Source organism: Lagenorhynchus albirostris, chromosome 2 (assembly GCF_949774975.1).
Source record: "Lagenorhynchus albirostris chromosome 2, mLagAlb1.1, whole genome shotgun sequence".
NCBI classification, from domain to species: Eukaryota; Metazoa; Chordata; class Mammalia; order Artiodactyla; family Delphinidae; genus Lagenorhynchus; species Lagenorhynchus albirostris.
Genome location: NC_083096.1, coordinates 72,819,194 through 72,843,334, shown reverse-complemented (window position 1 = coordinate 72,843,334; position 24,141 = coordinate 72,819,194). Strand labels below are relative to the sequence as shown.

At 46.9% G+C, this 24,141-nt stretch overlaps 1 protein-coding gene across 18 annotated transcripts in view; it reads right to left on the bottom strand.

The window, feature by feature from the left end:
- Positions 1-24,141, bottom strand: part of ARHGEF11 (Rho guanine nucleotide exchange factor 11) — a 112,670-nt gene that overhangs the window by 23,034 nt on the left and 65,495 nt on the right. For 15 of the 18 annotated variants that reach the window (XM_060135707.1, XM_060135768.1, XM_060135748.1 and 12 more), the window contains 14 exons: positions 21,238-21,287; positions 20,836-20,893; positions 20,084-20,262; positions 19,166-19,237; positions 13,447-13,566; positions 11,704-11,749; positions 10,989-11,065; positions 9,356-9,493; positions 6,125-6,199; positions 5,818-5,919; positions 4,626-4,724; positions 3,046-3,088; positions 1,838-1,934; positions 1,554-1,676 (listed from right to left, as the gene is read on the bottom strand). In XM_060135707.1, coding sequence (XP_059991690.1) covers positions 1,554-1,676; positions 1,838-1,934; positions 3,046-3,088; positions 4,626-4,724; positions 5,818-5,919; positions 6,125-6,199; positions 9,356-9,493; positions 10,989-11,065; positions 11,704-11,749; positions 13,447-13,566; positions 19,166-19,237; positions 20,084-20,262; positions 20,836-20,893; positions 21,238-21,287 — 1,279 coding nt within the window. The remainder of the gene's footprint in view (positions 1-1,553; positions 1,677-1,837; positions 1,935-3,045; positions 3,089-4,625; positions 4,725-5,817; positions 5,920-6,124; positions 6,200-9,355; positions 9,494-10,988; positions 11,066-11,703; positions 11,750-13,446; positions 13,567-19,165; positions 19,238-20,083; positions 20,263-20,835; positions 20,894-21,237; positions 21,288-24,141) is intronic. The other 3 variants (XM_060135755.1, XM_060135809.1, XM_060135743.1) reach the window with 2 other exon arrangements.

The window sequence follows — 24,141 nt, the reverse complement described above, 5'->3', positions numbered from 1 at the left end:
CCTATACATCACTTTTTAGGAAATCCTCCTGTTGGTTCTACTGTCAAAATATACTTGGAGCTGACCTCTCTTCACATCCTCCATCGCCAATTCTCTGGTCAGAGCCCTACTGCGTGGGTTCCCGTAACTGATCTCCCTGTTTCGAACCCCTCCTTGTTCTCCCACCACCCTCCACCCACCCTCGAGTCTCTCACAGCTCCAGCGGCTCCTCATTCACTGAGAGAAAAAAACTAAAGACCTTAAAACAGTCCACAGGCTCTGCGAGGCTGCTCTTCCTGTTACCTCTCTGATTCAGCACTGAGCTTCTCAATCTTCTCTGGCCACACTGGTCTCCTACGGTTCCTCAAATACGTCAAGCACATTCCTACTTTGCCCTGGCTGTTCCGTCTGCCTGGGATGCTCTTCCCCCAAGATATTTCCAAGGATGACCCCCTCACTTTCTTCAGTTGCCCAAATGTAACTTTCTGGATGAGGCTCTATTTGAAATTGCAACCCACTAGCTCAGGTGCTCCTGACTCCCCTCAGCCTGCTCTATTCCCCCCCACCCCCAGCCTTATTTTCTAACATAGTATATAACTTACTTATTTATTACATACTGCTTTCTCTTCCCACGATAACATAAGCCCCACAAGCACTGTTGTTTGTTTATTAATGCATCCAGGAGCTAGAACACTGCTTAGCATCAGTGGGGACTCCACAGAAATTTGCTGGATTGAAATATCACTGTTAGTAGAGACTATCGAGATCATCTAGCCCAATCTCTGTCATTTTAGATGAGACCAAGGTAGATGACATAGCTTGATCAAGGTCACACAACTACTCGGGACTTCCCTGGCAGTCCAGTGGTTAGGACTCTGCGCTTCCACTGCAGGGGGCACAGGTTTGATCCCTGGTCAGGGAACTAAGATCCCACATGCCTCGCAGCGCAGCCAAAAAAAAAAAAAAAAAAAAAAAGTCACACAACTGTTGAGCGGAAAGAAGTACTGGGGTGAAAAATCTACCTCTAAGCCTGCAAGTGTCCCCTCAAGGTCATCCCAGGCACCTGGGACACTTTTAGAAAATAAGACTGGAGAGATGCAACCACAGCAGCTGTGTCAGAAGTTCCTTAATAAGTTTAGTTAGGCTAGTCCTCTGATGTGATTAGTTAAAAAGAGCCCAATTTCCCATGAGCCACCCGCCTCCTGAAGGAACTTTATTCCCTGGAGAATCACAGCGTGGTTCTCACACTCAGCATCAGATATGACCTTAGAGCGAACAGGGAGAACCGTCAAGAAGAGGCTAGGGAGGGGAAGCAGAAAGCTCCCTGCATTCCTGGAGCCCATGGTTTGTCATAATCACCAAATTACTGTCAGGAGCCCCAGGCTCTGCAACTCCCTTGAAATTCCTGCAGCCCCAGCCTGAGAAATGAAGCAAGAGGGCTGGACTCTCCCCATCTTTCAGGGGAAGACGGATCAGGCAAACAGTGGAAGAGGGGGAGAGGTTGGGAGACAGACCCACAAAACACGTCAATCTGTGCAGCATGTTCAGGGGGTAGAAGTGGATCGGAGACTCACAAAATGTCTCCTAGGGCAGCCAGCTGCTTCTCTGCCACCTGGCGCTCGCGGAGAGGGTCTCCATCCAGGTCCAGCAGGTCATTTTCACCATACAGGCTTCCCAGCCCCAGAGTGCGCTTTGTTCTGAGCCGGAGAGACACACAGAGAAAGAAACACATGTACATCATTGCTGGACAGAGAGTGAGGCACACATACACACATCACAAGAGATGCACACACACCGCAGGGGAAAGAAAACGGGCGAGGAGGCAGGGGAGAGAGCAGGAGGGGGGGGCGCCGGGCACCTGTAGTCATGGATCTGCTCCTGGATCTCTGGCATGGCTGCCTCCTGAGCCTCACAGAGAACAGCACGCACGTCCTCACCATTCCGCAGGCGCAGGTCTGCGGTGGGAGCCGAGGGGAGACAGATAGGGGAGGGATGTCAGGAGGAGGAGGTTATATCTGCTGAGCATCTTCAAGCCTCCTAGCTCCCTGGGGTATCGCGAGGGAAAGCTGGCTTTCTGCCCTCCTGTTAACCAAGGGAAGTGGAGGCCTGGACCTACCAGGTCATTCCTGAATTCAGGACTGGAATCCTGACATCCAAGTCCCAAGGCAAGGATAAAAACATTTTCAGGGTGTTCTACACTCCATTAAGTGGGGAAATATTAAAGTCCCTCTCTGGATGTGTCCAGACGCTGCTGCCCTCTGACATCATGTGCAAACCTCTGAGAGGCTCATTCTCCTTCCACTGACCCAGGGACAGCTCGCAAGGCTGAAAAAGGCAAGGAAACCTAACTCCCCACCAGAAACTGGAAGGTGTCTCTCCTGTCCCTACATTCACCCTCTGCCTGTGCCCATAAGCTTTCCTATCATCTGGGCCTGTAAAGTGCCTCTTTTCCAAGGCAGCTTCAAACTATTACGTCTAGAAAGCTCCCATGATTAGCCTCTCAGACTAACATCCTCTTTCTACCGCCTCCCTCAGCTCTTCTAGTCGTGGCCTGAGAGTGAGACGGGAGCAGAGCAACTGCCTCGTTCCCTGCCTCCTCACTCTGTGTGAGTTGAGGAACTCACGCAAATGAAACCAAAAGAACAAAAATACTCCAGAGATCCTGACTCTCAGGTGGGGTGGAGTGAGGCACTGGTTTCTGTATTTTTAAAGAAGAATTCCCCAAGGGATCCTGATGCTCGACCAGGCTTAGGAATCCAATTTCCTCTTTGCACAGATGAGCCGACTGAGGCCCAGAGAGGTCACATGGAAGGTTGGTAGGAACGACCCCGCTCTCCTAACCAAGGCTTGTCTCCCCGCGACAAGCTCCCAGGCAGGGTCCGTTCTGTCTGTGCTTGTCCATCAGCTACCGCGAGGAGTTCTGGAGGAACTGTCCCTATTTCCCCCATCTGAGAACAGCTGCCCAAGGCAGGGACTATGTCCCCCCGACCCCCCGCCCCTTCCCGAGGGCCCAGCACAGCAAGGCGGACACCAAGAGGAGACTAACCGTCCTAGGAGCCAACTTACCAATTTCAGCCTGTAACATCTCTGGGACCTTCACTCTCAGAGGCTAAAAGACAGAAGGGTGGGGGCAGAAGTGGTGAGACCCACACACCCCGGGGGATGTGGGAGATACTGTGCAGAGGCAAGGAGGGCTCCAGAACACTAGCTTCTCTCCCCCTTTCCCTACACTACCCTACCCCCCATTCACCTCTCTCCAGCTGAATTCCAGGCTCGGGATTTGAGAAGTGGAATCTGAGGTGGCAAGGCAAGCTGGGACTCTACTCCGAGGGTGGCACCTGTACTCTTCCCACTCTTACTTCAAGGACGTCAAGAGGCATGGAATGGAGAGGTTCCCAAAAGTGGACTGGTACCAATTTAGTAGCATGGGAGAAATCTTGATGAGGCGATTTGATGGGCTTCCCCGCTCCTTCACTCCCAAGGGAAAACTGGCCTCATGTTACCAAGGCTTCCAGTGAGCACAGCGCCTGGCCTTTGCTTTATGGCTACCTACCAGCTGGACATTGCGGCGGTTCCGTAACAGCCAACAGGGAACAACGGGCAGCTCTAACCTCCTTACTCAAGACCCACTGAAGGGGACAAAAATAAAAATCCTGGGGAAAAGCCGTTTATTCCCCAGTCTCATTAGTCCTAGTAGCTTACTGCCGGATGAATAAAGTCATTTTGGAATTAGTTTAGTTGATCAGATTAGGAAGTCTAAGATGGGAACTGCCCTCTGCAGGCCGAGGTGCTGCCGCCGGGGGGATCCCTGACACATCCCTGGGAGCTGTGTCCAGAGGCAGCGTGCTCATCCACCCAAGACACTCTGGGGTCCCCTCCCTCTGCACCCTGCCTCGGGGCAGTAAGAGCACGTCAGGCTGAACTTCAGAAATCTGGGCTCGCCTCTCACTGATTTCTATCATCTGATGTCTCTGGGCCTCTGTTTCTGCATCCCAGGGATGGGCAAGGCAAGGAGAGTTGAAGGGAACCAGGGCATTGATCCGGGGGAGAATAATTAGGACTTGGTGCAAGTTCTTTTTCTCCAAACATTTCAGAGAGAGGCAATGTGCACTCTACCTTGCTACATGTGGGCAAAAGAGGTCCAGAGAGGAGATCAGTCTTTAGAGTGGAGCTAGGAACAGAATCCAGGAATCCTCTTTAGGAACCTGTCTCCAGGGACTTCCCTGGTAGTCCAGTGGTAAAAAATCCGCCTCCCAACGCAGGGGACGTGGGTTCGACCCCTGGTCGGGGAACTAAGATCCCACATGCCGTGGGGCAACTAATCCCGCGTGCCACAACTACCGAGCTCGCACGCCTCAACTAGAGAGAGAAAACCCACCCGCCACAACTAGAGAGAAGCCCACGCACAGCAGCAAAGAACCCGCACGTCGCAACAAAAGATCCCGCATGCCTCAGTGAAGATCCCACGTGCCGCGACTAAGACCAGATGCAGCCATAAAAATAAAATAAATATTAAAAAAAACCCCAAAACCAAAAAAACCTGTCTCCATTCGGCCTGAGTGTTTTGCTTAGTTTTTCCTTTGCCTCTGAATGGTCAAACAATATAATAAAATTGAAAATTGTAATCCAGTCTATGACTGCCTTACCGCATTTTTCTCTAGGAAAATATTCCAGATGTCTTTTCCCAAGCTTCGGGAATCCTTGGGGTTTGTTTGCTGATAAACTTCTGCACACAAGTAAAAAAGCTAGGAGAGAGAAAATGGATTAGAGCAGCGATTCTCAACCAGGAGCGCTTTTGCCCTCCAGGGGACAGCTAGTAATGTCTGGAGGCATTTTTGATTTATATCTGGAGAGGTGCTACTGGCATCTACTGGGTGGAGTCCAGCGATGCAGCTAAAGATCCTGCCGTGCACACGACAGCACCGCACAACAAAGAATTCCAAAGGTCAGTGGTGCTGAGGTTGAGAAACCCTGGCTTAGCACGTTTCAGAAACCTGTGGCAAGTCATCCCCATCCCCTGGCGCGCGCACACACATTCCCCCAGCGCAATCTCTCCTCAACCCTGTATCCTCTCCACACTTGACATTTTGTCTTGTACTTGTTTATCTGTTGTTTTAAAGGGTTCAGGTGTTATTTCTCTTTGTGCTGTGCCTCGTCTTCATTCAGGAATGCTTCTGAGATACCAGCGCTTGGGATGTACACGCAGGTGTTCACTGAACACCTGTTGAGCAAACGGATGCTGACTCTGGCTTCTAACAGTGGTAGCCCCGGAAAGGAAGAGCCGCAGTGCATGCCACGGGCAACAAGTTTATTCTGGAGAACATGACAGCAGCCTCTCTCCTTCATCCCCCTTCCTAAGCAGCTGAGCAGAACGACAGAAACTGGTAAGGCTGCTGGCTCTGGGCACTGTCGCAGAGCACCCCGACCTCCATCCCGTCACGATCTTCCTTGTCATCACCTCAGACTGAAGACCTTTTACCACCTTCCCCCTCTGCCAAGCTTTCTTGCAGTAACACTGTATACTTGCAAAGGGCTGCTCTCTCAACTCCCCACTGTCAGTCTGTATCCACCTCCATTCCAAAAACCTAGAAAGACCATCTCCTCCAAGCAGACCCAGAACGACAGCTTTCTTGGCCCAGCTCTCCTGTTCCTCCCTGTGCTATCGATGCAGTTAGCAGTGAAGAATCCCTTCCACCTAGGTCGCACCTTCTTTTCTATTTTGTCTCTGTCCTCGAGATGCCTGACCACGCCCATGGGTCTGACTTATGACATCTAGAGAGCAGGGACAGAGGCCAAGCACAAGGAGGTACTCAATCGAGACGGATACTTGCGACTTACCAGTGGACTGGGGTCCGCCTGAGAGAAGATGTACCGTAGAAAAACCCCCAGGTGAGCCGGCCGTGACTTAAGTTTCTCAAAGTCCTGGAATATGATGTCGCTCTGGAAGGCAGAAGGACAGGCAGGGCTGGGGGGCAGAGAAGCACTGCCTGCCCCAGCTCAGCCCCCATGCTCCCTGCCTGCCAGGGCTGATAAGCGCGGCCCCTCCCGTACGCTCCCTCACAGCTGGTGCCAGTCCAAGCGCTTCTAGTCCAGAGCAGCAGGTACGAAAGAGAATGAGGAAAGGAGAAAATCAGGAAACTGTTACCTCGTTGTTGAAATAACCCGGGTCATAATCTTCCTCTGGGCCAATAATTAAAGGCTTTGGGCTTTGATCTACACCCTGGGGGAGAGAGTCGAGTTGTAGAGATGAGAGGTCAGAGGACAGGGATCCAGCCCCCTCAGTGGAGTTTGGTTAGTGACAGCATGGCACTGAAGTGGAAGGCCGCACGGGGCTGGTAAACACCGGCATCTCACTATCACCCCCCCAATCTCAGAGAACAGAAAGAATGATTTCCACTTGCAAGAAGGCAACTGCTTCTGGGTGGGGCAGGGCAGACTCAGAGCAGCCTGGTCACATGACGTATGAAGATGGGAAGTGAGAGAAAGTGCTCTCTTCCTGTTTGTGAAAGATCTGAGGAGGGAGTGTCAGCCCACAAAATAAGAACCTAGAGCTTCTGCTGGACTGGTGGGCGGGGGCTCTGTTGTTCTCCTCAACAGACCGCCCCCCACCCCAAAAACACGCCCTCCAAACCTAGTGTCTTCCACAGCGCTCCTTTACAGTTACGGTGTGCCCTCTACCCCTGCTGGAGGAGAGCTTTGTGGTCCATCTCTGCCTCCTTGAGCAAAAGGGAATGGAGCTTTGCCTTCTCCAACACCGTCTCCATCATCTTCCCTGCCTGCTCAAGAACCTATGGTAGATTCCCCATTTCCAGTCTAAAATCCAAGCTTCTCAGCTTGGCTTTCTCTCTTTCCCCCTTATGCCATCGATCAGGTCTGATGAGAGAGTTCATACTGTATAAACGTTTTAGACGCTTCATTGGACAAGCCTTTCTCCTAAAGGTTCCTTGAGCTTTCAAAGATTCCCTACCAACTATATTTTTCACTCAATGCACTCTACCCCATTTGCAGTGATTCCTCATCGAGGACTATTGCTCTGGAACCCATCTGGAGGAGGCACTTCTCACGCCCACTTTTTCTCAGGCCCAAGATAGCCTCCTATTCCACCTCCTCAAGGGGCTTTTCCTGACGGTTCCTCCCTGACACACCTCACTCATTTTTGTTCTCCTGGGTATTTACAGACTCTATGCTCAGAATGACTGAGTATAGAACTCGAGAGACCCAGGATGCATCTCAGAGATCAGAGTCTAGCACCCACTTATAACGGCATGCTGGAAGTTGCAGAGTCAGGCCTGATGTGCTGGACCTCAATTCCTCAGACACATCCTGAGTATCCTCCTCTCCCCTAACACCTTAGTCTCTGAATCCCTTGGGATCCAGGATGCCCAGGGGGTGTGGGATGATCACTTCTCTCTCTGCTTGGCTCTCTAGTGAAACCTGAAAGCACTAGGTTGTTGCTTGTTTGGGCGGGAGGATTTATTTTTTTAAAGTCTTTACAAACATACAGTTTTTCTGATTGCAAAAGCAGAATATGTTTATCATAAGAAAATCAAACATTGCAGAATTACATAACAAAGTTCGAATTCCCTATGATTCCATCCCCCAGCTGCTGCAAGTTTCATGGATAGTACAGGTTTCCACCTTTGCTCTTACTAACATAGATTATTATTAAGAAACTGGAACTATACTATATTTGCTCTTATCACTCAAAAATAACAATTTAAATAGTTTTCAGAAGTTGAAACAAATTCAGAGAAGGAGGAAAAGGACTCCAAGACCAATTACTCTACACCTGCTTCTATTAGCCACCTAAATGAAAACCTCCCTTAAGAACACCATGTGGGGGCTTCCCTGGTGGCACAGTGGTTGAGAGTCTGCCTGCCGATGCAGGGGACACGGGTTTGTGCCCCGGTCCGGGAAGATCCCACATGCTGTGGAGCGGCTGGGCCCGTGAGCCATGGCCGCTGAGCCTGCGTGTCCGGAGCCTGTGCTCCGCAACGGGAGAGGCCACAACAGTGAGAGGCCTGCGTACTGCAAAAAAAACCCAAAAACCAAAAACGAAAAAAAAAAAAAAAAAAAAAAAAAAAAAAAAAAAAAAAAGAACACCACGTGCACCTGACCCTGCCTGGCAGCCTGACCTTGGCCCTATAGTACTACTAAGGGGGAGTGGTGGTGGTGGTGGTGGAGGAGTGGGAGGGGTGATCAAAGAGCATCTAGGACAGGAGGCAGCCCTGCACTGGGGCTCAGGAAAACTAAGTTCTAGTCTGATGCTGCCATTAGCAAGCTGAGTCCTTGCATGGTCCCTTAGCCTGTCTCTGCCTCAGTTTTCTCACTGAATGAAGATTCTAATGCCTATCTCCTTTTCTGGTGGTAAGAATTAAATGAGATTTGTTCCTAAAAGATCTAGCACAGCAGCTGGTACACTAGGCATTTTAATACATGTGAGATCCACTTCCCTGCCTTTCCCCCTCCAAGATCTGAAAGTAACTAAACTCTATCCTATGGGGAGAACTAGCGCATCAAACGGTGTATGATGTTGGTTTTAATATAATGGCAAATTTCCTTTAAAAATAAATTTAAGTTTTAAAAAGTGAGTTAGCTTAAAGAAAAATATTAAGTAACATTATATAGCTGGTATGAGGATATGGAAAAAAAATTATGGTGGTAGCAGATGAATTTTAAGAAACACTGCTTTTACAAAACTCGGAGCTTTCTTGCCACTGTCTCTAACAAGGAATGACCTAACCTCTGCCTGAACAATGACAGGCAATTCCCGGGCTCTCAAGTCAGCCCATTCCATTGTCTGATAGCTCAGGTTCTTTGCAAGCTTTTTGCATGGAGCCAAAAACTGTCTTCCTGAAATCTCCCCTGGACCTAGTTCTACCCTTGAAAGCAGTGGCTTTCAAATCAGGCTTTGCAGAACCTTAGGGCTCTGGAGAAGTGCCCCTGAGGTGGGGGCCGAGGTGGGGAGATTGATTAGGAAAAGTCCCAGATAGCTGAGCATTTATTTGTTTTCTGTATTAGGGTACCAAATAATAAGATTTTGCTCAAGAAAAGGACTTTGCTAAAGAAAGAGAAGATTGAAAATTAGTGTTCTGGAGAAACACTGAACCAACCTATTTCCCATTCTATACAGACATTAAAAGAAAGACCAGCGATCTGCTCCTTGGACATCACTTCCCTACAGATGCATTCACGGACTCTTCACCCAGAAACTGAGATAGCCTTACTTCCGTGTATGCATTTAAACCATGTTCTTCTTTTACTATTTGTCCTCTAGTGTCTATCTCAAAACAGGGTTTAGTCTGATTGTTCAAGGCCACGAACCCAGTTCTGAAAACAGGGAAAGCAAAAGCGCACGGTGGCTCTGATCACTCACCTGGTCACCGCTGGGGGGAACCAATGCATCCGAGCCCTGCCGCCTGTGGTGCTGGGCCACCCGGGCCATGATCACAGGGGAGGTTCGAGGACTGTCCGGCCCAGGGTCTGACAGTACTGAGTTCCGATTCACCAATGACTAGAGGAACAGAGAATTCTGTGAGAAGAAAACTCGTCCAGGGACTTCCCTGGTGGCTCAGTGGTTAGGAATCCGCCTGCCAATGCAGGGGACACAGGTTTGAACCCTGGTCCGGGAAGATCCCACATGCCTCAGAGCAACTAAGCCCGTGTGCCACAACTACTGAGCCTGCGCTCTAGAGCCCGCGAGCCACAACTACTGAGCCCGCGTGCCTAGAGCCCGTGCTCTGCAACAAAAGAAGCCACCACAGTGAGAAGCCCACGCACCGCAAAGAAGAGTAGCCCCCGCTCACTGCATCTAGAGAAAGCCTGAATGCAGCAACGAAGGCCCAAACGCAGCCGAAAATTAAAAAAAAAACAAAAAAAACCTCATCCAGAAGACCCTCAGGGCTCTGCTCGTTGGCTAATAAAAGTCCAGTACTTACTCTGTGCCTGACATTATACTAGCCCTTGGTTATGTATCACCTCATTTAATGCTCACAATAGCCCTTTGAGGTAGAAACTATTATTCCTCCCACTTCTCACACAAGGAAACTTAAGACTTGGAGAGGTTCTGGGACTTGCTGAAGGTCGAATAGTTAGTAACGTGGTATTCCCTGGATGCAACCTGGGCAGTCTCAACCCACTGCCCACTAGGCTGCATTGCTTCCAGATGTGGAGCCCGCAGGGGAATGTCAACTGTGGATTATTTAGGACCCTCCTCCCCCTTCTTGGTGTCTTTCTGACATACTGATCCTTCCACGTACATTCATCATCTTCCCACGAATAGACAGGAGCAGTAAAGAAATAAAATTCCAACTATTATTTAAAATTAGGTTTTAAACATGTTTTCAATTACTTATTCACGTATTTAATTAAGCTGGCTAAGTAAATATTTTGCTCACACCATTATTACTTCTTCCATTCACTCTTATTTTTATATTGCAAGTTTATATTTGCAATTAATATATGCAGACTGAGAACACCTAGAAGACAACCTTTGAAGCCAAAGCCTGAAGTTCTTCTGACCACTCCAGAAAAGATAAGTTGTTCAAGTACAGAAAAATCTGTGACAAAGAAAGAGAGGCTGCCCCCTCCGATTAGGCCAGGTTCATTGTATTTACCCCAAGATGGTGTTATTCGCAGCCAGCTGGCAATGTGTTTCTGGTCCAGTCACTGTTTTAGAGAATTTTCGTCTCTACTCCCTTACACTCAAAAAAGTCTTGCTACAGTTAAAGACATGGCCTCTTTCCCCACCTGACTCTGTACTACAGAGTTGACGATGATAAAACAGAAGGCAGATTCGCTGATCTTGAGTGCAGGATGCATCTGAACCCCCTTTTTTTGGATCCCAGAGCAGAATGACTAAAACCCTTGGAACTGGAACTATACCAGAGGGCCACAGATGACAGGCCAGAGGCCTTGGGGTAAGCAGTGAGCACAGAACCTTTAGGTGTTCAGAGAAGGAAAACTGAACGTATGGCTTTAAAAGGGGCTCCCCCTGCTTTGGCACTCACCTCGCCGAGGGAAGGAAAGCGCTCTGTGCCAGAGTCCAGGCCACTGTCCCCCTCCTGGGAATCCAGAGAGAGTCGGCCTGAGGATAAGAGTTTACACAGTGAGGAAGGAGCTGTGGCCTGGGGGAAAGAAGGGCCTTTATTCTGGGAACCTGTGCCCAGGGCAGGAGGGCGAAGCTGCCACCTGCCTTTCTTTCCCAGTTTCCCTTCATCTCTCTTACACGACTCCCTGAGAACCTCTACACCTAGCTTTTACCTACCTGTACACCTGAGCCCAGGCAGTGTCACCTCCTAAAATAATCCTCCACAGCTCTACCTTGCAACGAGTGCTAGCCCTCAGCTCATCCCAACCCTCTTCTGGTTCCCATCCATCTCCTCTTATGACAGCGTCTCTTGAGCTCCTAGCTGCTAGGTGCTGGTAGGCATGCTGTTATCCGGACCACCATCATTCTAGTATTTTCCTGGCACTTATCTATCCAGGGCTACTGGTTATACACTCATTTCTACTGAATAAGTTGTATCCAAGTTCCCTGTCACTGGTACTGCTTTCTCTCATTAGTCTATTTCTCAGAGGCAGGGACTATATTTTTTCCCCCTGAATCTGCCCCAAAGGGACGGGACAACAGAATAGATAAGAAATGTAGAAATGTAAACAGAATAGATAAGAAATGTAGACTAGAGATGTGCCAGAGAAAACAGGCGTGCTGACGGGACTCACCTTCTGATGATCTCTGGCTGGTGTCACCATGTAGCGGAAGTATGTCCTAAAAAAGAAAGGTCCGGAGGGCGGACATATGCTGTGAACCTCTCCCCCTACTGTTTTCCTCCAATCAACCCTTCCCTCAGTCTCAGCAGATAACATCTGCTTACAATTAGTGGCCTCTTCTGCTTCATTGCCTGAAAAATGCCCCTTTGGAAGAGCTAGTGCTTCATTTGTACAGTTTGAGGAGAATGGTGACCCCTAATGGTGAAAAGGGAGCTTTACTATTAGTAAAATTCTAAAAACTTGCTGGATTTCTCACCCTGGACCTCAAAGCGTCTATTGCCTTAGTTGGGCTGGACACAGAAAGAACTTCCGAACTACCAAGGAGTATGAAAAGCTCTAGCAGATGGAAAGCTCTGCCTCTAAAGATCTTTGAAGACTGACAGGCGCTGGACTGGGGCTGACCAGCCATTTGTGGAGGGAATTATGTTGCCAGTGCTTTACTGTTTATGATGCACTCTTGTTTATATCTCATTGAGTTTTTCAACAACTCTGAGGCAGGTATAGTACTCCCATGTTATAAATGAGGAAACAGAAGCCCAGAGGTTTTAAGTAACTTGCCCAAGGTACACAGCAGGTAAACTATAAAGCCAGGGTTGGCGCTCAGACCCCTAGATTCCAAGCTGAATGTTTCAGACTCAACCACTTACAGAGCACATGAGCGCAGAGGCAGCGGCAGCAGCAAACATGCACTGGCCCCGTGCTGAGGGCATCCTTTAATTCTGACAATACCACTACTAGGCAGATCCTGCCGTAGCTCCATTTCATAAATGAGGACACCAAGGCTCCCAGGGGTTAAGTCACTTGCCCAAGAGTCTTAAAGCTGGTGAGCACTATAGCTGGGAGGTGAATCCAGACGGTCTAAGTCCTAAACCTGAGCTCCTATCAACCATGTGAGACCGAGAAGTGCTTCAGAAAATAAAAGTTTAAATTTGATTAGCCTGTGTTTCCCAGACTTTTTTGATATGGATGTTCTGAAAAAGAAAGTAGATAATCCTCAAATAATTTCTATTGGCTTTGGCAAATATTATTCTTGGAGATCTTAAAGTTTTTGGAGAGTTACTTATTTACCCAAAGAATTAAGGCCTGATGGAGAGAAGTAAGACACTAATTAATACTTATTAATTAATAAGTCCCTGACTAGAACAGATAAGGAAGTGCCTCCTCTCTGGGATTTCCCACAAAGTGTGGTTAGTACTGCTACAGACCCCTCTCAACTGACTGGAGATCCTTTACTTAGGCTGACTTTTAAAAGTGCTCGTACTTCTTTGAGAAGACCCATTACTGGAGGGAGAGGTGATGGGAAAAGCTACCAGATGAATACTGAGTAAAATTAGTGTCGGAATATACATCAGCTATGAGGAAACTACCCAGAAGGGGATGGATAATTAGGAGATTAAAGCCGACAGTCTGATTTATTTCATATTTATTTCTTTCTATTGCAACTGTAAGCTGCTGGAGGGCAAGAAACAGGCTATTTCTTTTTATGAGATCCCAAGTGTCAGGACAGTGCTCAGTCTCTGTGGTGCTATATAAAGAACTGCTGACCTCTTGTTTCTTTGTAAAACACTAAACACTCACTGGCTCAGCCCTGCGGTCCTGTATGACTCGGGAAGCCTCCGTCCTAGATTTCTCCCTCATTCTCCCCTCCGTCCACCTGCACGTGCCCTTCCTAGAGCTACGCCTATCATCACTCACCACTAAGCCACCAGTCTCCTGCTGGATCTTCAGCTGTAACTGAGTGACTCGCCGCCGGGCGCCTTCGATCTGCTCTTCCAGCAGGCTGCCGGGGTTCCGGCTATACACCTCACAGATACGCTGGGGGGCGGGGGGGGGGCAAGGAGGACAAGGAGGAAGGGAAAAGGCAGAGGAGTGGTTAGTAGAGAATGGACGACTCACCAGTGTGGAGAGTAGGCAGTTATCCCAAAACAAAGAGGAGAGAAAGGAGATCTCTGCCTCCTAGGAGATACATGTTATTTCACCATCACTCAGGAGCAGAAAGAGGTATAAATGGTGAGAAAAAGAACACGAGGCAACTAGAGAAAGAAGACATGACACAAAGGCCCGTCCTAATCTGACCTGTTCTTAAGGCCTACTTGCTAAATGAGGTCTTCCTTGACTGCTGCCAAAGGGTTAGATATTTAAGTGACTGGCCAGACCAGCACACACACAAAAGTGCTAAGGAGGAAACATACACACAGTGAGAACCACAGGAGATGAGAGGAAGAAGCACCCCCGTCCCCCAGCCCTGTAGCTGGGAACCACTCTGAGACTTATCTAGCATCCTCCCAGCATACGGCAGAGCACAGCATGCGTGTTTAGGGCTTGGGCTTTGCAGTCAGGGAGGCCTGGCTCTGAATTCTGGCTTACTAGCTGTGTAGACTTGGGCAAGCTTTACTACGTCCTCATAGATCAAATGGAGATGACGGTACCTGCCTTTGGGGATGGCTGTACGTTCTGAATGAGATTATGTATGGAAAGTGCTGAGCAGAATGTCTGGTGCATAATTACTTGACTGAATACATGGCAGCTATTATCGTTTTACTACCAAATGAAATGCTCAGTGAAGTTGGCGGGTTAAATAGTTAAATAAAGACGTCGGGTGCACATTTTCTCCAAGATCGTCTGGGGCCATACTTGCCGTCTCATCTTCTCCACGCCTCTCAAGCCCCCAACCCTCCTCTTAGTCTCTGCAGATAGTATCGGCTGGTAAGAACTTTCCCAACTTTACTCCATTTCAAGGCATCTGCAGCCACCCTTTCCCTCTGCCTCAGAATAGAAACTCTGTCTAAATCTGCCACAAGGTTAGTGCCTCCAGCTGCCTCGGGCTCCTCCTGGGCATCGTTCGCGTATCTCCAAAGTCTCCTCTTTCCAATGGCTCCTTCCCCTCACCCTACAAAAATGCTCGTTTCCTGTCTTAAAACAAAAACAAGCCACTACAACAAAACCTTTTCCATCAAGTCTGATTATTCTTCAAGCCACCGCCTCAGTCTTTTCTCTTTCCTTTCACAGCCACATGTTTCCAAACAGGAGTCTCTATGCAAAGCCCAGACTTCTTAGCCTTCCAGCCACTCTTCAGCATACGCAGCCGAGTTCCGCTCATCACCTCGCTCTTCCAAAGGCGAAATGACCCACTGGCTGAATCCAATGGTCTCTTCTTAGTCCTCATCTCTCCAGACCTCTTTAAACACCCACCTCCTCCAAATGCTATCCTCTTTTGACTTCTTAACTCAACACTGTCTTGGGTCACCTCACACCCCTCTCCCCAACCACAGCTTTACCCCCTCCTCCTCTCTTCAATCTAGGTGAGCCTTCAGCCCCGCAAACATTTGCAGGGAGCTGATACACACCAGGCCCTGCGCCAGCTGTGCAGGAGGAATATGCAAATGTGGGCATGGTCCTGGCCTTTAAGGAACTTAGCCCAGTAGAGGAGGACAAATAAATAATTAAAATACAAATACAACAGCAACTGGTGTGATGGTAGAGGTTGGTGCGGTGTGCTACAGAAGCACGGATGTTCCGAAATTCCGCCCTCAGCTCTCTCCTCTTTTCTGCAGTGGTGCCCTAGGTGATACCGTCTAGTCCCCAGTTTCAACTACCACCTGTATGCTGAGGCCACCCGAATCTCTATTTCAACCCAATCTTTTCTCCTGAGGTTCATCCTTGTTGTCTCCATGTGCCTGGTGGATGATCTTTTTATCTGAACCTCCCATGGGTGCTTAAACTCAGTACATCCAAAGATTACCTTCACTCCTTTCCCCTAAACCCTGCTCCTCTCTTCCACCTCACTCCATCAATGTTATCACCATCTATGTAGGCACACAAACTTGGGGCTATCTTTGCTTTCTTCTTCCTTACCTCCCCCTTCCAGTTGATAAGTTCTACTGACCTGACCCCTGAGATGTCTCCCATTGCCAACCCTTTCTATTCTTTTTTCTTTTGGCCATGCCGAGTGGCATGAGGGATCTTAGTTCCTTGACCAGGGATCAAACCCATGCCCCCTGCAGTGGAGGCGCAGAGTCCTAACCCCTGGACCGCCAGGGAATGGAGGGAATTCAATGTGTCTCACATTGCCATCCCTCCTTCTGTTCTTACTCCTGCTGTTCTTGTTAAATCGGTCATCATTTCTTTTTTTTAAATTTCTCATTAACTTTATTTTTTTATTTTTTCCCATCATTTCTTATCTACTGAAACAGCCTCCGAGATAGTTTCCTTATGTGTCAATCCACTTAACACACTTTTCTAAAGAAAACTGATTTGAAGATATGATCACTCCCCTACTCAAATCCTTTGATCAATTCCCACTGCTTTCAGAATAAACTTCAAGCTCATCATGGTATTGAAGGCCCAAAGCACATTCCAGAGTGAAAAAGACTGAACCCAACTGGAATGTCATCTCATGAAGCCTCCTCTAATCACTGCATAATTAATTAATCCTTCTTTTGGGCTTTAATGGCATTTAAAAAATATTTTAAAAATTATTATCGACATATAATTAACATAACATAAACTTCGTCATTTTAAAGTATACAATTTAGGGGACATCCCTGGTGGTCCAGTGGTAAAGAATCCGCCTTCCAAGGCAGGGGACTCGGGTTTGATCCCTGGTCGGGGAACTAAGATCCCACATGCCACGGGGCGACTAAGCCCGCGCACCAAAAGCAAGAGCCGACACACGGCAACGAAAAAGATCCCGCAGGCCGCAACTAAGACCCGACGTAGCCAAAAAAATAAAGAAAATAAATAAATATTAAAAAAAAAAAAGTATACAATTCAGTGGTTTTTAGTATTCACAGAGTTGTACAAACATCCCCACTATCTAATTCCAGAACATTTCTATCAACCCAACAAGAAAGCAGTCACTCCCAATTTCCCCTTCCTCCACCTCCTGGCAACCACTAATTTACTTGCTGTTTTTATGGATTTACCTATTCTGGACTTCCACACAGATGGAATCAGACAATATGTGGCCTTTTGTGTCTGGCTTCTTTCACTTAGTCTGTTTTCAGGGGTCTTCCATGTTAAAGCATGTATCAGTACTTCATTCCTTTTTATGGCTGAATAATATCCCTCTTTATGGATACAACACATTTGGTTTATCTACTCATCAGTTAATGGGAATTTTGTTTCCACTTCTTGGCCATTATGCAATTAAGCAATGCTATTATGAATGTTTATGTACAGGTTTTATGCTTTGAACTCTCTTGGGTATATACTTTGGTGTGGAATTGACAGATTGTACGTTTAATATTTTGAAGAATTGCCAAACTGGCTGCACTACGGTGGGAGTAGATTAGGAGAGCGGATATGTAGACAAAATATAAACAAACATTTCTCCAACTTCTCCACATGCTCACCAATAACTGCTATTTTGGCTCTAGCCATCCTAGTGCGTGTGCAGTGGTATCTCGTAGTTCTGGTTAGCCTCTCCCTAATGACTAATGATATTAAGCATCTTTTCATGTGCTTATTGGCCATTTGTATGTCTTCTTTATTGGACTGTGTATTCAAATTCTCTGCTAACTTTTAAATTGGGTTGAGTTTTAAGCGTCTATTACATATTCTGGTACTAGATCCTTATCAGATATATGTGCTGCAAATATTTTCTCCTATTCTGTGGTTGTCTTTTTATTTTCTTGACAGTGTCCTTTGATGGATAAAAGTTTTTAATTTTGATGAAGTCTAATTTATCTTTTTGGGGGGGTTGTTTATGCTTTTGGTGTCACAGCCTAGAAACCATTGCCTCATCCAAGGTCATAAAGATTTATACCTATGTTTTCTTCTAAGAGTCTTATAGTTTTTAAAAATAGTTTTAGCTCTTACATTTAAGTCTTTGATCCTTTTTTTTTTTTTTTGCAGTACACGGGCCTCTCACTGCTGTGGCCTCTCCCGTTGTGGAGCACAGGCTCTGGACGTGCAGGCTCAGCGGCCATGGCTCACGGGCCCAGCTGCTCCGCGGCATGTGGGATCTTCCCGGACCGGGGCACGAACCCGTGTCCCCTGCATCAGCAGGCGGACTCTCAACCACTGGGCCACCAGGGAAGGCCCTTTGATCCATTTTGAGTTAAATTTTGTTTATTGTGTGAGGTAAGAGTTCAAATTCATTCTCTGCATATAGATATCCTGTTGTCCCAGAACCATTTGTTGAAAAGACCATTCTTTCTCCACTGAACTATCTTGACACTGTCAAAAACCAACTGACCACAGATGTATGGATTAATCTCTGGACTCTGAATTCTATGCTACTGATCTATAGGTCTATCTTTATACCAGTACCACACTATCTTGATTATTCTATGACTTGCATCAAAATGCAAGTATCAGCACTTATTATAGTGCAGTATAACTTTATCTTCATTCATCCATTGATATTCTACTGGATTATAAACTCCTTAAGGGAAAGATTCATCTCTCACTTATCTTTATAACCATTCTAACCTTTGTGCCTAGCACTGGCCCATGCCTCCACTGCAGCACACACACAGTACCTGGCACACAGCAGGAACTCAATGTTTGTTAAATAAATGAGTATATTTTCATGTCTTGGTGCCTTTGACCTATGCTGTCCATTTACCAGCATTCTCTTCCTCATCTCTTTTGCCTACTGAAGCCCTATCCTTCAAGGCCCAGCTGAAATACAATCTTCTCAGGGAAGTTTCCCTCACATTTCCCATTATTAATTAACTGCTCTCTTCTTTGTTCTCTTATTGCAAGCTCTTTGTTCCTCCCACTCTCTTACCGTAATGTGAATTTTCCCCATGAGATTGTAAACATGTTGAGGGCAAGAACTGTCTAATCATTTTAATCTCTGTATACTGTAGGAACTAAAGCAATGCTTTACATACAGTGGGAACTTAGAAATTTGTTGAATTGAAATGAAGGGGCAAGGAGCCCATTGTAAGCCATGGCTGTTATAGGAATCTGGTTATTCCCGTCCAGCCAAATTAATCTTCTTCCTGTTCTCCCTGTGCATCATTCCCCAGGCCTGGAAATCTCTCTGCATCCCCTCCTCCATCAGCCTGGCCTGGCATTCACCCCCCATCCCCACCTTCCTTCCCTCTTATCCTTCCCTTCCCAGAACCTCTAAGATCAATTCCAACTGATTTTCCTCAGTTCTCATGTTCCCTCATTTTATTCTACCTGTCTCATCACTTGTTTGTATTTTCTCTACATAGTCACCATTCTAATCTATTACCATAATAAGCTCTATTACCCTATTCACTCTATCCATCAAATTCTGCTTTAACAAATTCCACTGGCCTATGACAATTCTTTAGTAGGCCTGAAGTTTGACTTTTTAAGGTTTTATTGTGATAGGATATGGCCTGCAAATTAAGTTGTACACATTGGCAGATTGCTCTGATAAAGTATTATTTCATTAAGGCAATGGCCAATCTACCCTCAGCAGCGACCTTACCTGTAACTCTTTTTCCTCCTGCCTCAGCATATTCCTAAGGATCTGGGTGGCATGTTTTTGAAATTCAGGATCCTAAGAATGGAAAATATGACAGTAGTGAGAATTGGGGACCAGATCAATAGCTTTTATTCTCGTCTACTAGCTGATTCCTGGTCAAGGAAAGCTATGAGAGTAGAGCCTGGGTCGTAAGAATGTTTTGTATAACACTCAGTATCTGACTGAAATTCAGTAAACATAAAATCTGATTTTGATTTCATTCCTAATTTCCTAGAAACCCTGGCTGTAATCACATCTGTTATCAATTGCTCTCTGAAGTCTCCCAGGACTTGCTGGTCGGTCTTCTTTCCAACCAGAAAATCCTGTTCCCTATTCCTATCTGCCTCCTGTCCTCTTTTAACTCCTCACACAGGTTATCCTGGTCCTTGGGTTCTCTCCCTACTATTCTTGTCCTTTCCTGACTCTCTCCCCTACAGACTAGGCTCCATATTTCATTCCTCCAAGCAGCCTTTCTCCCCAGGAAGCCTTTTCCCCTACTCCTTGACTTATTCCATACCCTTGTAACAATGACTGGCAACAGTCTTTACAGATGCCTCTGACCATGGCTGGAGGTGTGCACCTTCTCCCCGACGGGGAGGAGAACTCTCAAAGGGCCTCCTTAGAGTCTTGCACACACACAGGAAACACACTGCATGCTGCTATCTGATAAAGTGCATATGCACTTACATGGAAAGAGGACACTAAGGCATGGAACACCCCTTTAATGCAGTTCTCATTTTGCTCTACTTTTTGATGGCCTTCATACAGCTCTTTGGCTTGTCTCTTTCTGCCAGCCTGCCATTTGATTTAACCTGCTTTCATTCCAATGGGGAGCTCTTCAAAGGGACACCAGAATGAGGAGAGGAGTAGGCAGACCATTACCTGCAGAGGTTTGGGTCCTGTGATGCGCTGTGGAGGTGGCAGAGGTGGAGGGGGCGGTGGTGGTGGGATCACAGGGGTGACTCGGGGAGCTCCTGCTGGGACTGGGTCCTGCTGGGGCCCAGAGACACCAATGGACGAGGGTGAAGAGCCCAGGAGGGTCAGTGCAACATAGGCACCAGCTGGAGGAAGGCAAAGAGAGGCTTGCTCAAGTGGTATTGTTCTCAATAGCAGACATTCAAGGTATAAAGGAGGGGGTTCTCCCTTCTCCTTCCATTAAGCTTATAATTCTGCAGGTAAAGTTCTCCTCACTTTTAATGCCCCACCTGTCCTCTAATTCCTGTCCTTCCATCCTGCATCAACACAAGTATCCCTTCCTTCCCTTTCCTCATGCAGAGACCTCAACCAAAATCCCACTCGTAACTATGTGGGAGCTGCCTGCCCAGTCCCTTGTTTCCTGGGACTGGGAGAGGGGAGTGAGTGGTATCTGAGTGAGACCTGGTCTTAGTAGAATATGATCTAAAACGTAGGGCAAAGATGGGTGGAAAAATAAAGATGTCGGATGAGAGACTAATAGTGTCTCCACTTGAAATGACAGTGGGGAACTGTGGTAGTCTACGATGATCAGGCCAAGAAGAAAGACTTCGGCTGCCTCGCACGTCTACAAAGGAAGCCTCCTGGGGCAACAGGCCTGCTTCCACCCGTGCCCCATCTGATCCCCTAATTTCTTTCACTGTCAGCTCTCCCCAACTCACATTTGATAAGCTTCACCACTTCCAGATGTGAGCTATTGGTCACCATGGTGCCGTTCACCTGTTGGGAGACAAACGACATTATTGAGTAATGGCAGTGGAAGCCCAGGGGATCCTTCTCCTGGTCAGTGGTCAATCGTCACTCCTTTAGGGAGCCATTTATCAATGTTCTCTAGCATAGTAAAACATTACAGAAGCTTGGTCAGAGTCAAGAAGGGCCTAGAATATGGAACCCAGCTATCTTAGTCCCCAGTCTCTGTCACATTATACTACTCACTCTCATGGTACCACCCCCCTACTCAGTGGCTGATGACAGCTGGTACGAAAACGGAAGTGTGGAGGATGGCCAAGGCCAGAAGTGACGCTGCACCCCCTCCTCTGGGGCGGAGAGGGAAGGTCACTCACTTTGATGATCCGGTCGCCCTCTTTCACACCGGCTTTCATGGCTGCACCTCCTGTGAGGAAGGAGAAGGCCTGGTCAGCAGAGCCCCACGACCTTTCCAGAGGTGGCTGAATCTACACCAACAACCCTGTCAGGTCACCTTCCCCCTCAAATCTCTTCTCACCTCTCTGTGTTAAGTGCCTCAAATGCTGGGTGTACATCCTATTCTGCTCCAGTGACACAACTACCTTTGAGCTGGACTGGACTGTACAAGGACACATCTCTTGCTCTTTCCTCCACCTGGCTCAGAAGCCAGACTTCTCCTCTGAGAGCCAGGCCAAGGTGGCAGAGAGGCAGGGCCATGCTCTGGGGAGAGTAATGTGTGCTTTATTTGAATGTGTCTAGATGTTCCAAGGTCAAATAAGAGTTATTTCTATTATCCAGTGGGAAGAACGAGTTCACTGTATTAAATAATTGCTGAAGTAATAATCATTTTTAAGAGGAATATGAGAAAAGGATTACACAAGCGTTTTCAAACTGTGGTCCCTAAGCCCTGAGAAGTTCACAAGGATATTATGGGGGTTCCTAGCATTAAGGATGATAATGATCACTGCTTTATTTTCTGTTAAAAAATTGTTCTGGAGCTGCAGTGGTTTTGATCACCACGTACAGTCATCCCTCAGTATCCACCGGGGATTAGTTCTAGTACCTCCCACAGATATCAAAATCTGCAGATGTTCAAGTCCCTTACTTAAAATGGAGTTGTACACACCTGCAGGTTTCGCATCTGTGGACTCAACCAACTGCAGATGGAAATTTCAATCTGCAGCTGGTTGAATCCACGGATGCAGAATTCTCAGATGCGAAACTCGCGGATATGGAAGGCCAAATGTAGTTTTAAATAAGTTAGAGTCCTAGTTTAAGTTATACCCAGGAAGCATAAGAAACACTAATGATGAGATAAGTTCATGAGGGACTCCCCTGGGGGTCCAGTGGTAAAGAATCCACCTTCCAATGCAGGGGACTCGGGTTCGATCCCTGGGTGGGGAACTAAGATCCCACATGCCACGGGGCAACTAAGCTCACGCACCACAACTACCGAGCCCACGTGCCTCAACTAGACAGTCCACGTGCCACAACTACTGAGCCCGTCTGCCTCAACTAGACAGCCCACGTGCCACAACTACTGAGCCCGCATGCCTCATCTACTGAGCCTGTGCACCGCAACTACTGAGGCTGAGTGCTCTGGAGCCTGCACGTCACAACTAGAGAGAAGCTTGTGTGCCACAACGAAGAGCCTGCGAGCTGCAATGGAAGTTCCCGCGTAATGCAACTAAGACCCGATGCAGCTAAATAAATAAATAAATAAATATTTAAAATACGTTCATTCAGAAAGCTTATTAAAAAAAAAAAGAAAGAAAGAAGTTCACGAGAAGCATAAAAATTATGTTTCTTGTAAATCTGCCCCAAGATGATCCTTAAATCTGTAAGTTGCATTCATCTGATCAAAACAAAACTCCGACAAAGCACATCTAGATGTTTCTAGTCTGAAAAGAGAAATTACAGTGATGACTACATTCCAATTTGGCTTTTCAGTATTGGGACCCAGACTACCCTCATCTTAAGTGTGCTATTTATGGAAAAGTACTTGCAAGTAGCTTGAAAACTCTCTTTTACACTGTCATCTAGAAACTAAAGGTGGAGAGGAAAGAACTATTTTGCCTGAATGTATGAAACACATGAGGTGACTTCTAATAACTTAGGGATTAAAAGAAATTAAACTTTTCAGAGTAACGGAATTAGAGCAGAAGTTCTAAACTTCAGTAAGCATGAGACTCACCAGAAGAACTTGTTAAAAAGCATATTCCTTGACCCCCTTGCTAGCAAGTGATTCAGTACTTCTGGGACTGGGCCCCGGAATGAGGATTTCAATCATCCTAAGGGCCTAGGTGATTCTGATGTAGGCAGAACACAGACTACACTTTGAGAAACAGTGAACTGAGAAGCCTAAAATCTGGAAAAGACAACAACTGCTTTGTTGCTCTTGTGATTTCAATGCCAATCCAAATGAAGTCTCTTCTTCTCTCCTGCCCGAAGTACTCATACATACACAGATTTTCCAAAACTCGTATTTTACTGCAAGCCATCATTTTGTTCTTTCCTCTCCAGGTCTGAGAGGAGGCAAAATTGGAAGAGTGCTGAACTCACACTTCACTGGAGGGGGTCCCCATACTTTTTGTATCAAACAGACCATAGAGGCAAAGTACAAGTTACTGGCAGTCCCACTTGCTCTGTCTCACCCTAGTCCAGGAACCTTGAGAGAATATGGAAGCAAAGAATAAAAGTATCTTTTCAGAGCTCTACCCTAGGATATGAAAAACAAACCTCTCACTGACAAAAGTTAACTACCAAACATAAGGAGCTATAATTATTTATATCCCTGTATGATCCACATACCTCATTTTGGTCATAAATTTGAAATACTCTTTTCACTTTTCCCATTAAATAAATCCCAAATATTTCTCCCAAATTATGTAAGTATATTTCCTTCCCATTTTGCACTGTTCTTAGTGGGAAAATGCTGGCCTGCCCCCTACCCCTTTCCTTGTACTCTTCTTCAAGCCTGTGATGCACCACGTTGCCAGGCCCAATCCCACTGGCTACACTCAAGTTCACTCCTGTTACGGATACTTGCTTGTGTTAGGGATACTTGCTTCATACTCTCCCCTACTCCCATCTCCTTCCTGATCATCTTCTTCAGTCTGGGTCACTTAACAACAATGATTCTACCACCTGACATATGATAGTGCTTTGAAATATCTGAAGCTTTTTCACACATCACTGGTTACTCGATCGATTTGCTTATAATGCCCTCCCTTCCCACCAAATTTCTATCCCGCCAATGTGTTTTCCATGGCCATCTTTCA